Raw genomic sequence first — 16,664 nt, 5'->3', positions numbered from 1 at the left:
GCGTGCCAAGAGATGGCCCTCGCGAACTTGGGGTCGGGATAACAGGGAGATCTTTCCAGAGCTCTGCACGCGATCCGCGGACGCTGTTATCTGTGGAGTAAGCTTTAGATTCGGGGGGATTGGCATGCGGGGTGTGGGGGTGGAGGTGAAAGCGGGGGTGGCGTGGAAGCAATCGCGTTGAATGCCCATCGCGGGCCCTGTCCTTTAGATGATGCCTCCGGGAGGCGGGGCAGCTGATTGAACATGCGGCCCGAGCGGTCCTCCACCTGATCGGCCAATCACTCGAGCGCGCCTCTTACGCTTGGCGCTCGCCGCTTTGAAACTTTCCTGCTTGCTCTGCTCTCGAGTCAACGTCCCCGGGAGACACCAGAGGTCCCATACAGCCTACTCTTAATTTATTAGCTTGTTACTATACGGAAATGGCTCCTTCTGCGCTCATCCTTCCTCCTGTGACACCTCAAGACTATCACAGGATCATTTCACCATCGCTGAACATTCCCAGCGACCCACAGACATCCATTCCCGTCGGTCTCTTGGCATGCCAACGTACGTACACCATCCATCTCGTACTGGCGTGTGCTAATGTCTCCGTAGGCGATTCACTCCTTCGAGAATTGGCCACCACAGTGGTCAGCTCTCGTCCTGCTGAAGCACCTCCGCAGCCCAAGCGTGCGAAGAAGGACAAGTCCAGCACACCACCAACACCAGCAAGCCCTCTCCTCGAGGTCTTGCTGCACGATACCGTCCTCTTTCCAGAAGGTGGTGGGCAGCCCTCCGACATTGGTGTCTTGACGAGTGCGGGAGAACACATGGGAAGTCGCGGAAGTGAAGCGCGCCGGAGGACACGCTGTGCACTACGTCAAGGTCGGTGAGAAGAGTATCGAAGGCGCGCTGCACGCCTTCACAGTCGGCAGAGAAGTAGGTGTGCGGCTGGGAGAGGCCGGTCTGCAGCGGAGGCTAGACCACGTAAGTCACTCGTGCGTTATCTCCTACGTCTCGGTATCGTCTCATGGACCATCCAACAGATATCCATGTGCACGTCTCAGCATCTCCTGGTAAACTTACTTGTGGATGCTACGTCGAATGTCACGATAGCCCGCCCATGTGCAGCCCGTTGGCGTCGCCAGGATGGACCCTATTCAATACGTACGATGGTTCTCGATGGTCAAGTAATCGAAAACTGACAAAATGCATGCGCAGCAAAAGGACGTTGTTGCTATGATCTACAACCACGCATCTCAGGAGGATTCGCCGCACTAGGCTTCGAGTTTCGACTCGTTCCGGAAGGCCTATGAGCGGCGTCAGACAGCGTACGAGGAGCAAAGATGAGCAGGCTGAAGCTCAAGGACGGCAGGATCTTGTGCAACGCTGTGTGTTACCGTCGCGCTGAAGAGCGAAATCACGAAAGAGCGCGTGGGCGGCCGACCTCTGCGGCGCATTTTGCAATGCGACACTGAATTTCGTACGTCTATGTGGCTCGCAGAGCAGCTTTCATTTCCGAATGAGATTGCAGAGCTAACGAGGCACAGCAGATTGTCTGCGAAGACGCAAGCCAAGAAGGGCGACTCACACTCCCATTAATATTGCCCTATTGCCCTCATGGTTACACTCTGGCTTCGCCCCTGTCCCATCTCTCCAGAAGCACCAACTTGGACTCGGACAAGTCGTTCAAGCTGGCCGAAATTCACGCTTCGCCGTCACCACGTACCGTCTCGATCGACTGTTTAGTCGACAAGCATCACGGTAACGACAACCTAGTCCAGATGTGCTCGATAACCCCGCACGGCGCGAACGATGTGGAGCGCATGGGTGTTCTTTCAGAGTGGTTTGCATTAAGACGTATGTGCTCTCTCTATCTGTGGGCATTACTGCCTCGCACTCAATTCATGTCGCAGCGGCGAGTGCGTCACGAGTTCAGTCCGTACTCTGCCCGCTCGACAAACCGAGCAGACACCTGCGTTACGAGACTCTCAGGCTGGCCAAGTTCCTTTTCCTGCGCGTCTACCGCCAGGGCTAGGAGTGCGACGAGTGAGCGACCGAGGCCCGCAACACGAACACGCCGCTACTTTTCCTAGGCCCCCTTCATCGTGGGCTCGGACGACCTGAAGCTCAGGCAGGGCCGCAAATCTGCGCGGGCCTGTGATGTCCGCTACGACATCGTCTTCTCTAGGATGAGCACCACCACGCCCAGGCCTGCGGGTGTGACAATGACGACAATATCTCTCACGCTCTCTGGTCGCAGGTCCATGCCTTCTCCACTCTATGAAGATGGCATCCAGTCGTCTCCATCAGTTTTAACGGTCGCTTTATCGAGCCCGTAACATGATGACGCCTCCTCAATGCTGATCCCCATCTACGTCTACCACCTAAACGTCTCTCGCCCCCCCCTCTCCCATGATAAGGCATCTTCGCCAGCCGGCACGAGTCCCCTGGCTTTACGCTTCAGCCGCAGCGGTGCTGAGCTGTCGTGCACAGTCAACGACGAATGACGTAGAGGCAGACGAGGAGACCGCCGAGGTGCCTGGCCAGTACGGTGTGAGTGCTAAGCACAGCAGAAGCACCGGAAGACCTCACAATGTCGAACGGTCTACTACCAACGCTCATTTCTACTGCGATCGTCGCGGCACGGAGGGAAGATGGCGGAAATAGTTCTCGCTCCCCACGGCCGCGCCTCGCACTACACCGGTGACGACGAAGTCGAACGCTATCGACGAGGGCAGAAACAAATGCTGGTCACTCGTGGTCAGAAACCTGAAGACGAACGGCAACGACTCCGCGCGGGGCGTCGCTTCACGATTGCGGCGGTAACACTTTGGCTTTGGCCGCGGCCGTTCGCCCTGTCTGTTGATTTGGTAGGCGCCTACCATTTCTTTGACAGCTGCGCTACTACTTTCGCCGGCTTCATAGATCTGATGGGCCTATACCACGACATCCATGTAGTGCTACTCATTCGCATATTGTATAGTGATGATAAAATTGACTTAGAGAAGATACGTCCCTGTACTAGTTTCATCTGTGCGCGACGGCGTCCAGCGTCCTAAGTACACTATTACGCGCGATTACTGTACAAGCTCTCCAGATAGCCATTCAATCCTGAGAGATTCAGTTTATACTCGCTCCAGAACACTACATTGTGCCCAGAGTATCCCGCGAAGACCCGCCAGTGCCAGTCTAGCGGAACCCACCACAGCCGGGTCCGGTGAGACGGCGCCAAACAGAATATCCAGTCGTCCTCAGTGTAATATATAGGCCAGGTCCTATGCGGAAGTCAAGCGAGCGCTGTCGTCATCTGCGTGTCCGCTTCGACAGGGATCCATGGCTGAAAAAGTCGGTTGTCGTCGCCAATTAGGATTCTGGAGCCATCGGGGGACAGGTGCAAGGCGCAGGGTCCTAATTGTCCCAAATTACATTTCGGGCTTGAGACGTTTCGTCCCTCTTCTGAGTACCTTGTAAGCAGAACGAAATCCTTTAAACGCCTTCTAAGGGCCTTTTAAGGCCCTTGTAAGTACCTTAGAATCTGACTTCTAGGCTATCTCAAGATCAGCGCCTTTCAAGGTCAATTTGTAATTTGGGACATAGGCATAGTCGAGGACGAGGAGACATGCGCCGGATTTGGGTGTCCCAGAGTCGCATGATACAGTCTTCTGAGGAACGAATGAGGACGGTCCCAGCAGGTATAAATGCGACCGACCATACTAACTTGGCGTGCCCTTGGTTAACCTGGAGCAGCTCCCCTCCTTCTGCACTCCACGCCAGAATGCGACCATTAGAATCTCCAGACGCAACAGTTTCTCCGCTCGGAGAGAAGGCGACGGAGCGAACCCGGTACTCGTGTCCCCTATACATCGCCAGAGATGTCCCGGTGGCGACATCCCAAATGATGGCAGCCCTATCATAGGAGCCCGTAGCCACGCGTCTGCCGTCCTGCGAGAAGGCGATGGAGCTGACAGCGCCATTGTGTCCGATAAACTTGCGAGCCAGCTTGTTTGTCGCAATATCCCCAGAGACAGGCGGGATACTCTCGAGAGTCCCTGTCTGGCTAGACGAAAGTCGAGCATGGTCGAGACTATTTCATGCACAGCCGGGAGCACAAGAGGGCGGTGGTTCGACTTGAAGCTAGCGCTCGTGGACTGAACCCAGCCGAGGAGCAAATTGGTGGTCGCGAGAGCGTCGGCAAGACGGGAGAGTCTCATGAAGCGGGCCAAGAACACTGGCGACACGTCATTCCTTGGGCTTCTCTTGTGTGCCAACGTTCCATGACCATCGCGCCACGTCGATAGACCGAGTAGTCCCCCATTTGGCCTTGCACGAAATGCGCAGCTTGTTGAACGGGGCCAGTACCGTGGCACCGATGTACGCGCCACAAGGCCTTGAGCGAGACTTTCTCCGTCGATGGCGAGCATTGATCTGGTTGACTGTGCGGCAAGGGTTGGGCTGCATCGCTTTCAGAGTGGTTCTGGTCCAAGTACGTCAGGACTGCATGCATATTGGACAATAACGAATCACTCACCGTCGAAGCTGTTCGCAGATCACTTTCGCGAACTATGTCCGCGGATACCGAAGGTAGCATCCCTGCTGTCCGGCGATGATTTTATTGGCTTGTCCTCGCCTTCCTGAGACAACAGACGCTGGGTACGCGAGCGATGTTTTGGTGATTAGGGAATGGTGGGTGAGTCGATGGTATTTCGGGCAATCGGGGGCTGCTTCAGGCACAGGTTTTGTACTTTTGTCTTCGAAAACTGCCGCTGTTCGGTTATAAGCGGCTGGCGAGGTGCATACTTCACGTTCATGTCATGACGATCGTGCTCGGTCGGAGCGCGCAACCCAGCATATCGAACTCCTGGTGACGCGTGGTAGGCGGGGTTAGCGACGCTGAGCATAAACGCGACATGTGTCACGAGCCCACGCACACAATTTCGAAACTAGGCTTCATGGGCCGTGGCGGGCACGACATTCAAGCAGCAACGGCGCGGCGCCGTATGGCAGAAGAAAGGCTACAAACCAAATCAGCATTATGCATAGCGGCTCATAACGCGGAAACTTACACTTATTGATGAAAGCCCTCGGCTCAGGCACCCGTATCCACTCCGAGTGCTCGCGTTCGAGCCGGGCATAATCTTGTCGACCTCGGCATGGAGCCGCCGGAAGACATCCCTGCGGCAGCGGAGGGCCCAGAGCGCGTGCGAGAGCGGCGACGAAGAAGTGTTGACGCAGAGATCCTGTGTAGAGGGTCGTTCATGTTATGCAGGCTCTAAGGTACCGCCCACAGCATATACTCGCAGGTGACTAGTGACCGGTTGACCCATGGGCCGCTAACACAAGTCTTCACCGACGCGACGACACCGTTGTGATTCTTGTTGCACGTAGGCGTCTTCGTGGGTCGATAAAAGACGCGTGGCTCCTTTGTCCCTGCACCGAAACGCGACCTGGAGTGGACTGTCAAGCCGTTGGACTCGTTTGCCATGCCGGATGGGATGCCACAGTAATCCTTCAGTTCATAATGTCATTCGCATGGTTGTGCTGGTGATTGGATCGGAAAAACAAAGACGGCCAGGTACAAAACATGTCATCGAGTAGATAGTTCATTCACGGAGAACAGGAATATATAAATGGGGTGGACGCGGTCAGGCCCAATCCGTCCAAGCTCGGAGCGCCGACGCCGCCCGACACCATAAGTAAAGCGCCGACGTTCGTCCACATTCCATCATGAGTCGACTTCTGCTCCACAGCAATTCGCCAAACACAGTCTCTCCTTGACATGCCGCGACCCAAACTATATCCTACGCCTGGTCCAGCCTCCCCTTCTCCTTCGCGTGAGCCACAAACATCTCGACGATTCGACAGACCTTCACGCTCCCAGAGTTCCAGGACCGCCGTCGTGTCCCGATTGCAAACATAATGTATTCGCTTTTATACCTCTCCGAGAATCTTTCCGCTGATTCGATGACTATGCAGTCCCTTGTCGTATTGTAGCGGTCGGGCGGATTCGTCGTAGCTCATATCTCGGCACGAACCAGGAGGGAGATTGTTGGTTAGAAGACTACTGTGAGACTCAGAGGTGCGCTCCCACGTTCACACTTAGCCAACTGCCATCTGAGAACCCAGCAGAACGATGTCCGGATGTGGGGACTTCACGTGCGCCACGACATTCTGCAACACGGTGCTCAAAGTTACGGCGACGCGGGCAATTGACAAAGTCCACCCACGCCCGTACTTCGTGCTCTCACGAATTTCCTGAACATGGCTCTCTACAGCACCAGGTCTAGAAACTCTCCACACGCATGTCCAATCTTCTCGTGCGCCCTGGTCAAGATGACGAACGAGGCCGAGCGAGGCAGTCAAGATGGACTTCTCTAGATCGATGTTAGCCGTTGGTGAAGGGGCTGAAGACGTACTGCGCAGGCGCGACACGACAGGTGCATTCATCGCTCCCTGCTCAACTATATCTCTGGAAGATTAGCCTCGCTAAGTCTCACCGCACTTAGGAAGGGCTACGATGGGCGTGGGAGGGCACACGACGAGAAGGGTACGGCGAGGCTCGAGGGCTAGAAGACCTCATGCGATGCCATGCGCAACATACAAGTGCCTCGACGAGTAACATCACGAAGCGGTGCGCCGCCAGTACGATCTGCAGCTGAGATCAGCGTGATGCAGCAAGGTGTACCAGAGGGTAGTGAGTTCGTCTAGTTCTCAAGAACACTGCGTGTTTCTTACAAGCATTAGGACAGATTCAAACTTGGTAAAATCTGCAGCAAAAGTCAAGAGTTCTCCGCGCTCCTGTCGTCTGATTACACCCACGACCAAATCCCTACGCCGCTCTTGCCCGAGCCTCTGGAAGGTGTCAACTTAAATCCACAATCGAACCCCGACTTCGATCTTTTCTGGTCTCCTCTGCGTCCACCATGAGTCGACCTCCATTCCGTAGCACATACTCATATGCAAACCGATTCTTGGGAAAATAACTGCCTACGTTGAGTCCAAATTGTCCGAATCGTCTGTGGTACCCCGTACGCAATCCCAAGTGAGTCCAGTCATTGTTCGACTGGTCCTTCGCTCATAAATCTTTGTAGATACAGACTCGTTTCATGCGCTGTAACATGCCTATACTCAAACCCTCGCCATGCCGACTATCCAACGGAACATCTCGATCTTTCTTTCCCACTCATCACTCCAGATCGCGCATTCCTCAGGCGCGGCCCTCTCCTTCATGCCGTGTGATCTGTACAGCCAGAAAGCGAACCTTCATTGTCGTCAGGCTGTCTCATTTGTCTATTCAGAGTGGACAAGACCGAAGATCGACGACCACGACAGCATCAACGAGACGGTTGTCGAATGTCGATGTCGCCGAGAAGTCGCCAGAGCAGGCGTGCAAGAAACACGTCGAGTTGGCTGACTCCGAAGCCTTGCTCGGTTCACGAGCAAGCCGAATGAACACCTACGCCTCGGGATTCCCAGTCTTCGCTAAGTCTCTCGCGTTTATGCCTGCAGCCAGGAAGAGAGCGATAAGTGGGCGACGGTAATCTGCAACACCAAGGCGCCACCGTTGATGTCTTTCGACACCGTGCGCCTGAACTCCGAGTCGGCGCTGATCGTCGTCGATCTTGGCGAACCGCCTTCAAGACGCGCGATCCGCTGTACCTATCAAGCGAGAAGCTCACGCGAAGCATGGCCAGCGAAATTGGAGCACTTCGCGTCGGCTACTTGAATGTCGAACAGCGAGATGAAGCGTTGCGTGTGGTGCGGCGAACACCTGGCTGGCAGAGGTGGTGGCGCTCTTGCGGATTTGGAGGGTGGTACACCTGTCGCGGCTGGCTCTGGTCGGCTGGGTATGTGACGCCTCGGGTTTAGCTGCAGTTGCGCGCAGACGTTGTACTGCGTGGCTTTGCTAGCATCTACTACCTATCGTGTCTATTATGCCTGCGTAGTGACTTTCGCTACCGTCGTGGACCGGGATGAATCAATAACTCGAGCTAGTATTGCTGTATGGGGTGCTCGTTACACAATTCGCTCAAACCAGCTGTGCTGTAAGTGTGCTTCGTTCGTCCGCAAGGGGAGCATGTGTCGCTGGCTTCCACCATGTCTCGCTCACTGGTATTGTCAACCCGTCTGCTACGCGATGTTATGGAATAGAGATGATATGAATATAGCCAATACTTTAGATATGGCACTACTATGTGCGATCAGTGCGCGGGCTCTCGGGGTAGCTGCTCAATCCTGGAAAATTAAGCTGAGCACCCTGCCTTTTAAACAGAACATTCTGCCTGTCATACCCCGCCAAGCCCCGCCAGTCCACCGGTAGCCAGCACATTCGCGTTCGTCGCGTCGGCATCATCGAGAAGAGCCAGCCGTCGTCGATGTAGTACACGGGCCAGGTCCGACGCGGGAGCCAAGGAAGCGATGTCGTCGCCTGCGCGTCTACATCGAGAGGTGCCCATAGCTGAACGAGTCGATCGTCGTCGCCAACTAGGATGCCGGAGCCGTCAGGGGACAGTCGCACAGTGCTGCCCCAGGTATCTGGGTTGAGGACGAGGAGACAAGCGCCCGTGTTGACGTCCCAGAGTCGCATGGTGTTGTCGTTCGAGGAGGAAATGACGACGTCCCCATTGGGAGTAAAGGCGACCGACGTTACCAAGCTCGTGTGCCCCTCGAACGACTGAAGCAACTCCCCTCCCTCTGCACTCCACGTGAGAATGCAATGATCATGACCTCCCGACACGACGCGCTCTCCATTCGGAGAGAAGGCGACTGAGTGTACCCAAACGCCATGTCTGCTACACGTCGCAACACGCGCTCCGGTGGCGACCTCCCAAATCATCACAGTCCTATCGAGGGAGCCTGTTGCGATGCGTCTGCCGTCGAGGGAGAAGGCGACGGAGAGAACATCGTGACTGTGTCCGACAAACTCGCGGATGAGTTTTCCCGTCGCGACATCCCAGAGACAAGCAGTGTGCTTTCCAGAGTTACTGGCTGTGGAGATGGTCCCTGTGAGCAGATATCGGCTGTCTGGCGAGAACATGATCGGCGACGACTGGCCACCGAAGCAGTGCGACATGTAGCTCAACACGCCGCTCCACATGAGCGTGCTCTGAATAGAAATGGCCCAGTGCATAATGTACACCACACGTTTCCATCGGACCTGCAGTGACCCAGAAGCAGCATCCCACAGTGTCACCTCGCCATTTTTCCCTTCTGACGCTGTAAGAATCACCGCATCGTCTGGTGAGAACGCCGCGTAGTGGGTGCATTCTGAGGGTAAGGACAGAGGCTTGTATGCCCAGTCCCATCTATCGGTCTTGTACACTTCGGTCGAATTATTGTCGCGCGTCAGCAGCGCACGACTTCCGTTCTGAGAGAAAACGGTCAAGCGACAATCCACTGGCTCCTTGCTAGACGGTGTGGATGACCTGACAGTGTTCCTGTGCCGCGGCATGTTGACTGCGTCCTGCGTCGCGTTCCACAGTCGGACGGTGCCATCGTACGAGCAAGACGCGATGCGAGTCCCATCTCGGTTATAGGTGACACAGGTGACATCGTCGGTGTGACCGGCGAACGATTGTCGAGTCTCGCCATGAGCAAGGTCTAAGACGACGACAGATTCCCCCGATCCATATGCAAACTTGTCTCCGGCTGGGAAAAAGCTGGGACTGCGGATGGACGGGGATGGCTGGCCCGATGGCCGGAGGTTATAGAGGCGCTCGGCGATCTTTACATCCCAGACGGACACCTTCCCTGCCCCCTTTGAGGCAGTCAGAACTTTGGAGCTGTCTGGTGTGAAGGCGACGGAATAGAATAAGTTCTCGCGTTTCCGCTTCAGCAAGACGCGATGAATGTACGGCGCTTCCATGCTCCACAGGCAGACTAAGTCATGTGCACCCGACGCCATCCAAAGGCCATCCGGAGACACGGCAACGGATCCGATCGAGTCTTGGTGTTCGGTCAAAGTTGCCACACACGATCCTGTCTCAGCATCCCAGATCTTGATGAAATGGTCGCAGGAGCCAGACACGATGCGCCTGCCGTCGGGCGTGAAGACTGCGCACCAGACCCCATCCGTGTGCCCTTCGAGGGTGCGGAGAAGCACGCCGGACACAGCGTCCCAGATCTTGACTATGCGGTCACCGGTAGCGGAGGCAATGCGAGCACCGTCTGGAGAATACCTGACAGAGAAAACGTAGCCGGAATGATGGGAGAAGACGAGAACCAGGGCGCACGTAAGCGCGTCCCAAATCCGTATCTTGCCGTCCTCGCCCGAAGAGACGATCGTCCTGCCATCAGGGGCAAAGTCGATGGCCCGGACCCGTGCGCCTTCGTGTGCGGTGACTGTGCCCAAGCAAGCGTCCCACGAGTCTGCCACGCCCCCAACAACTTTGACCGAGCTCTCCGCGAGACATTCGTGTGCGTAGATCTGCCCAAGCGTCGTGTCCTTTGGAACGAGTGACAGGATCAAGTAGTACAACTGCAGTGCTGAACCACTGATTGCAGGAAAGTAGCCAACAATCAGCCGCTCGCAGTCGTTCAACAGGAGCACAGTCCTCCTGGCTCGCCCATCATCCACGTCCTACTTGACAGTTTAGACACTGCAGCACTTGGAAATCCCGAGAGTTGATCGCACTCACCCTAAGCTTCCGCTGCGACTCACTCAGCCCAGAGATTGCATCTCTGAGAACTCCAAGTAGGCTGCATGCCTCGACCCAGTGCACCAGGTCCTTCTGCGAAAATTCCAACAGCCCATCCAGGATCTCGTCCGAGACCTCGCCGCCCACCAAATGAGTGTACCAGTGCCGACTCGAGTATCTCAAGTGTGGCGGGATCGCCCTCTCCACACGCATAGCTAGGTCATAGATCTCAACGTTGAGCACAGACGGGTCCCGGATGTCACAAATGTCTCGCTTGAGCTCTTTCAGCGCCCCTAGGCATCCACGGAGCAGCAGTGTGTGCTGCGCCCGCGAATTGATGACGAATGACCGGCTCGTGCAGCGATCCGAGTCGAGCAGGAATTCAGCAAAGGTTGGATGGATGATGCGGATGTTGGACTCAGAGGATGGCACCACGAGGACGGAGTGCAGTCCTAGAAGGGACGTGTATGCCGTGTCAGAAGTGAGCCCTGTTAGACTCGCGAGGCTTGCAATGGGGAGAGGATCTTGGGCCACGACGATCGAGCCGAGCACTGACTTGATACGTCCCGACAGGCCCCTCGAGATCTCAGGAAATGCGGTGTCGAGCACCTGCAGATACAGCCAATCGAGCAGCCGATGAGATCCGAGGGGAATCACAGGGGACGTAAGCATCTTGAGCCGTCCCACGGGGTCGTTGTAGTTCCGGTCTCCGATGAACTTGACCGCGGTCGCAGCAAATATGAACAGCCCATTGGCCATCTTGCTCAGCGTCTCGATGTCCGCCTTCTCAGGCCACGACTCTGGCAGATTGAATCGCCTTCTAATATCAGATAGGGTTGCGGTAAAGTAGCGAGTGATGTCCACGGTGACAAGCGGTAATGAGATCTCATGCAGAACCAGCTTCCCAAACGCATTGCGATAGTCGGGAGTGTCGAAGCTGCCGACAATGTGCTGCTCGGGGCGACTAGTGATGAAGAATCGGAGGGGGGAGATATCTTCCGCGTGCTTCAGGAGAGTAGACAGCACCGCAGACGTAACTTGGGAGTCTCGACATTCGTCGAGCGCATCGATTACTACGACGCATGGTGGAAAGCTATCGCGGAGCTGGGTCAGCGGCTGCAATATCAGCTCCTCGAATTGGCGGGTGACGCTGGAGTATACAATCAGAGGGTCCTTCTGGAGTACCTGTGCGACCAGGTCCTTGTGAGGCCGGTGGAACAGTCCGAGCTGGTACGCGATTGTCGTGAATATCATCAAGGGATTGCTGCAGTCGGTATCGGACCGAGAGCAGAAGAAGCTTGCGCCAAGAATGCCTTGTTCTTGACATCGCTCTGCGATGGTGTACGCAATCGTCGTCTTGCCTGAGCCGGCCTGGCCGTTCAGCCATGAAATATCGGGCTCATCGTGACTGGAGTCTGGAGCAGGACCGGGGTTGTTACTAGGCGTGTGCTGGCTTGATGCCCAGGTGGAGATTCTGTCCAAGATGTCGGTACGCGTCTCTTCCAGACAGGCTGCACGTTCCGGGCCACAGTCGAATCGCGCCGACACCGCGTACAGTGGTACCGATGTACCTGGACTGTAGTGATTAAAACAGCATACACCGTGCACCATAGTCACACGTACCGTCTGGGCGGGGAAGCAATTGGGGGCGCTGGTAGGCGCAACAATTGATCAGTGAATCGTGTATTCGCTGGGGGATACTTACCCGACCATCGTCCTGTATGGAATCCAGCTTCTTCTCGACTCGCTGTGCGTTCTCTTTGAGTATACGCGCTTGATCCTGTTCGTCTGTAGTTGGTGCAAGAGTAGACAATTGAAGACTATCTATCACGTACATCCAGAGCGAACTCGATTGCCAACATGCCTTCCACCTGAAGTTGGAAATTAGCTGCATCAGCAGATGAGAGCGCAAGCCAGAGCACGGACAGTTCTTACCATGAAGCTCTGAATCGACCACGACAACCTCTGTACGAAACTAGTGATCTTCTTTGCCTCTTCGTCCGCATTCCATATCCTCAGCAGCTTACTCTGCGACTTGAGTTCAACGGCATCGTCATTCGTCGCCTTCCATGAACTGTACGACGTGAGCAGCTCGAATAGGCGGTACGAACACGAAACTCACGACAGTAGTCGGTTGACTCTGGCCTGCATCGGGGGCGATATACTCGATCCATGCAGCTCCGCACAATTCTTCACCATTTTGGTCAAATCTTCGACCTTCCTCGTGAGTTTATCGATGTCTTCACTATTCCCATGCGATTTCTGGCCCCAGCTTGAGCGCCTCTGTCCAGCGAGGCCGTGCATGACACGCACCTGGATCATCGCCAACACCGCCGACAGACCACTAACACCAGTCTGCAGACCCGGCACGCCGAGATTGCCTGCTACTTGGTTGAATGCATCGAGGGCGCGTTGAAGACTGTCCATGGCGGTATATGCAGCATCTTTTTTGTCGATGCCTCGTAGCTTCTGCTTGAACCTGTGTGCGGTTCCTTTCATAGGTGGAGATGGAGGTGGCAGAGGTCGAAGAGAGGCCTCGAAATTTTCAGTCCGCCTGTGAAGATGGGCGAATAACCACAAGTTTGCCACGCCCTCACCGCGCTCTGCCGCTCTTGCCAGGAAGGTTTGATGAAAGAGAGTTGCCGCAGGGAGCAATGAAGGTGAGATATTTGAGTCTCGGTCGTGTCACAGGGAGATACGACAGTGATCGCTACACTGGTATATACCTCGCAAGTTGGCTTGTGAAGATCGCGCAACTTGTGGCGTGTGGCGAGGGCCCGGGGCCGTGAGTCGTGAGTCGGCATCAAGTTCTGGTCCGCTGCCGGGATGGCGTGGAAGCAAAGCCATGGTTGTGCTCGTGTATTCCGAGCACAGACAGCTATGATTTCGTAGCATCACATAGGACATACTTTGGTTGTAGCTGTATGACTGGGACCGGAAGTGGTTGAGATTGATATTGTCCGATGCGCGTAAGCGTTGGCGCCACAACGGGAGCTTTCCCGATTTGACTCTACTAGCTGACTCGGACTTCGTACTACACGCTGGATGAAGTTGTCCATGCCGGGCGTGCAGCATCTACCGTAGTAGGCCGTCAAAGCGCATGCATATGTTTGGCACAGGTCTGCCGCGACACAGATTATGAAGGGGTCCGAGTCGGCAGTGCTAGTAAGAAAAGATGCTGGTTTAGTGGTTCGCCTCGTCGAGCCGTCTGGATGATACGTGTGCATGATGGTACTCAAGAGACATGTAGGACGTTATTGAACTACCGGCTGACCTAGGCCTCGGAGTAGGAGCAATTGTCAGTTCAACACGGGAAAGAATGATGTAACTATCATGGAGAATAATGGTACAGCGGTACATGCGGGTATATGCGTGCAAATTACATTTGAATTAGCCCACACGACGCCGGTTCTAGAAAGCGCAAGTCATGTAATGTACCGGAAACCCTTGGGACCCCCCTGCTCGCGCTCGCGCTCCTCGGCCCTCCTGTTCAGCGTCTCGAGGTGCCTCTTGAACACAAAGCACATGACAATCGCGAGCCCGTTCGTCGCGATGCATATCGCATACGACGAGCGGTAACTCGGGCCCCACGCACTCGGCCAGACATACGAGCCCGCGACGTTGCCGAGCTGCGAGAACGCGTTGACCAGCGCGAGCGCGACGGCCCGCTTGCCCGGCGGCCGCGGCACGCTGTTCGCGACCCACGCCAGGAACACGATGAACGCCGCGTACGCCTGCGCCAGCAGGAACAGCGCCACGTACCGCGCAGCCGTGTGCATCGTCGCCGTCGCCAGCACGCATCCGACGAGCCCGCCTGCGAGCGGGAGTGCGACGTGCCAGAACCGCTCGCCGGTCGCGTCGGAGTGCCGTGCGACGCCGAAGGCGACGAGCGTCGCGAATGCCCATGGTGGCGCGCACAGCAGCAGCGTCACCGTCGTGCTGTAGCCCATCGTGGCGGCGAGTGTCGGGAAGAAGGCATTCTGCGGTCAAACGTGTCAGCGTTGACGTGAGACCACGCGAGAGAGACGAAGGCGTACGAAGGACAGGAAGATGACCATGCTGGTCAGTGTGAGCGCAAGCCACCACACCTTCCAATCGGTGATTGCCTGCATGAGGCCGTGCAGCGGGCCGCCGGTCTCAGTCTCGGCCTCGTCGCCGACACCGACGTCTTCCAGCATGCGGCGCTCGGCGAGCTTGACCTCGAGCGGCGAGAGCCAGCGATGGGACGTCGTGGGGAAGTCTGGAAGAATGAAGATCGCACAGATGGCGGCGAAGATCGTGAGCGCGCCCTCGATGTAGAACAGCCAACGCCAGGCGGCATGCCCGAGCTTGCCTTGCATGCCATCGAGGATGCCGGACGCGATGAGCGACCCGAACGCGTTGCTGATCAGGCTGCCACACGAGAGCAGCGCCGTACGCATCCCGAGCTCGTTGCGCGTGTACCACTTGGACAGGAGGAACAACGCGCCGGGGAAGAAGGCGGCTTCGACGAAACCCAGGAAAAACCGCGTGAGCAACGCGCCGACGAAATTGGTCGTCACACCCGTGAGGCAGGAGATGGTGCCCCAGATCATCATGCAGCACGGGAGGTAAATGGACGGTCGACCGGTGTAGTTGAGCAACATATTTCTGTAAAGCGATCAGAAAATCTCGAATAGTCGCTGTATATCGGTCGTAACTTACGAGGGAATCTGCATGAGAATGTAGCCGACGTAGAGAATGCTCAGAATCGTTGCAAATTGTTGCCCTTTGAGATGCAAATCCGCCTCAAATCCACGCAGACGTGCAGCGCTGGCATTATTACGGTCAATCTGCGAACAAGTGATGAGTTTAGGTACTCGAACGCTGTACGGAGGATCTGCGTACGTAATTGAGAATGTAGATAACGACCAGGATAGACATTCGCATGTCAAGCTTGCGAAGCAGCTTGCGCTCCAACTTCTTGCGCTCTTCGGTGCCGCCAAACTCTTCGTCTCCAAGCGCAACCTCCTTGGAGAATCCGAACTCTGCCTCCTCCTTGGAAGCGATCGATGGGGAGCGTTCGAGGGACATCTCTCTGGGGAACGAGGACGAGAGGGCAGGCGTGCATGCACGTCCGAGAGGCGGTTCTCCCTGCGCACGTCAGAGTTATATAGGCCGCGTCGAGCCCATGGCAAAAGACACGGTATTTCTCCGAGCCCGTGCCAAGGTAGTGAGGTTCGGATAAATACAAGTGCTTAATTGAACGTTCTAGGGCGTTATGGGCGGATCCTGCGACGGACAGCGCGTCCGAAAGGCCAGTGAGGGGGAAGAAGAAGATTTCCTTGCGTGCCCATCAGAGACCTGCAGCGTGAGCACACTGCCAAGAGATGGCCCTCGCGAACTTGAGGTCGGGGTAACAGGGAGATCTTTCCAGATCTCTGCACGCGATCTGCGGACGCTGTTATCTGTGGGGTAAGCTTTGGATTCGGGGGGATTGGCGTGCGGTGTGTGGGCGGGGGTGAAAGCGGAGGTGGCGGGGAAGTAGTCGCATTGGATGCTCGTCGTGGGCCCCGTCCTTTATACAGATGATGCGGCGAAGAGGTGTGGGTGTCTGTAGGCGTGCTCAATTCTACATGGATGGGATGGGATGGGATGGTTTCGAGCCAGCACATGGTGGCTGTGGCTTTCCCGTTGATGGCATAGATTAGCCGTGAGACATGAATCAGAAATAGATCTGTTCCTAACCCGCCATCCCGCCCTCGAGTCCCGCCTGCTTCCAAAACAAGTAAGTCTATTTGTACGAAACAAATAGGGACCGTTCACAATGACTGTGAGGTAGAGGGGATAGTTCGCGCAACGCACTGTCCAGTATGCAATGGAGAGAGAGGAATCGGGGACAATATCACAGAGTGGTGCCTGGAAGAGGTTCCATAATGCCGACATATGCCTATAGACCATGACAGGCTGCGGGCACCGCGACAAGCACATCGCGCGAAGGGCTCGTGACGACAGCAGTGATTTCAAGAACCTCGAGTGTTGACCCCAATAACATTCAAGCCTTCATACGAAATCATGTAACTCTTCAGC

At 55.9% G+C, this 16,664-nt stretch overlaps 4 protein-coding genes across 4 annotated transcripts; 1 reads left to right on the top strand and 3 right to left on the bottom strand.

Annotated features, from left to right (window-relative positions):
- The first annotated feature begins 311 nt into the window (after positions 1–311).
- On the top strand, positions 312–3,190 carry PHACADRAFT_206056 (uncharacterized protein). Its single transcript, XM_007392334.1, has 5 exons — positions 312–546; positions 595–762; positions 818–966; positions 1,533–1,839; positions 1,896–3,190. Exons 1-5 carry the CDS (start codon positions 420–422, stop codon positions 2,015–2,017), a joined length of 873 nt encoding a protein of 290 aa, XP_007392396.1. The 5' UTR covers positions 312–419; the 3' UTR covers positions 2,018–3,190.
- Positions 3,191–4,654: 1,464 nt separating this feature from the next.
- PHACADRAFT_250590 (uncharacterized protein) lies at positions 4,655–5,251 on the bottom strand. The gene is made up of 3 exons (XM_007392333.1): positions 5,046–5,251; positions 4,911–4,994; positions 4,655–4,840 (listed from the first exon to the last, which is right to left on the bottom strand). The coding sequence occupies exon 1, from the start codon at positions 5,237–5,239 to the stop codon at positions 5,069–5,071; it is 171 nt and encodes a 56-aa protein (XP_007392395.1). The 5' UTR covers positions 5,240–5,251; the 3' UTR covers positions 4,655–4,840; positions 4,911–4,994; positions 5,046–5,068.
- A 2,874-nt stretch (positions 5,252–8,125) lies between these two features.
- PHACADRAFT_250587 (uncharacterized protein) lies at positions 8,126–12,667 on the bottom strand (the record flags this gene model as incomplete). The annotated part of the gene is made up of 7 exons (XM_007392332.1): positions 8,126–10,558; positions 10,617–12,187; positions 12,240–12,267; positions 12,322–12,396; positions 12,452–12,487; positions 12,552–12,630; positions 12,663–12,667. 7 exons carry the CDS (start codon positions 12,665–12,667, stop codon positions 8,171–8,173), a joined length of 4,182 nt encoding a protein of 1,393 aa, XP_007392394.1. The 3' UTR covers positions 8,126–8,170.
- Positions 12,668–13,929: 1,262 nt separating this feature from the next.
- Positions 13,930–15,979, bottom strand: PHACADRAFT_115106 (uncharacterized protein). The gene is made up of 5 exons (XM_007392331.1): positions 15,956–15,979; positions 15,483–15,900; positions 15,300–15,427; positions 14,654–15,245; positions 13,930–14,596 (listed from the first exon to the last, which is right to left on the bottom strand). Exons 2-5 carry the CDS (start codon positions 15,666–15,668, stop codon positions 14,042–14,044), a joined length of 1,461 nt encoding a protein of 486 aa, XP_007392393.1. The 5' UTR covers positions 15,669–15,900; positions 15,956–15,979; the 3' UTR covers positions 13,930–14,041.
- Between the last annotated feature and the right edge of the window lie 685 nt (positions 15,980–16,664).

Source organism: Phanerochaete carnosa (assembly GCF_000300595.1).
Source record: "Phanerochaete carnosa HHB-10118-sp unplaced genomic scaffold PHACAscaffold_2, whole genome shotgun sequence".
In the NCBI taxonomy this organism is placed as follows: Eukaryota; Fungi; Basidiomycota; class Agaricomycetes; order Polyporales; family Phanerochaetaceae; genus Phanerochaete; species Phanerochaete carnosa.
The sequence above is the reverse complement of the archived record's forward strand: the minus strand, read 5'-3'. Positions and strand labels throughout refer to the sequence as shown.

Bases quoted from the DNA above. Each gene is read 5' to 3' on its own strand.
- PHACADRAFT_206056 (XM_007392334.1), top strand. From the start codon at position 420: ATGGCTCCTTCTGCGCTCATCCTTCCTCCTGTGACACCTCAAGACTAT. The intron at 547-594 runs GTACGTACACCA...ATGTCTCCGTAG, and splicing joins CGGTCTCTTGGCATGCCAAC to GCGATTCACTCCTTCGAGAA. The intron at 967-1,532 runs GTAAGTCACTCG...GAGGCACAGCAG, and splicing joins TGCAGCGGAGGCTAGACCAC to ATTGTCTGCGAAGACGCAAG.
- PHACADRAFT_250590 (XM_007392333.1), bottom strand. From the start codon at position 5,239: ATGAACGACCCTCTACACAGGATCTCTGCGTCAACACTTCTTCGTCGC.
- PHACADRAFT_115106 (XM_007392331.1), bottom strand. From the start codon at position 15,668: ATGTCCCTCGAACGCTCCCCATCGATCGCTTCCAAGGAGGAGGCAGAG. The intron at 15,428-15,482 runs GTACGCAGATCC...ACTTGTTCGCAG, and splicing joins TTATCTACATTCTCAATTAC to ATTGACCGTAATAATGCCAG. The intron at 15,246-15,299 runs GTAAGTTACGAC...ATCGCTTTACAG, and splicing joins ATTCTCATGCAGATTCCCTC to AAATATGTTGCTCAACTACA.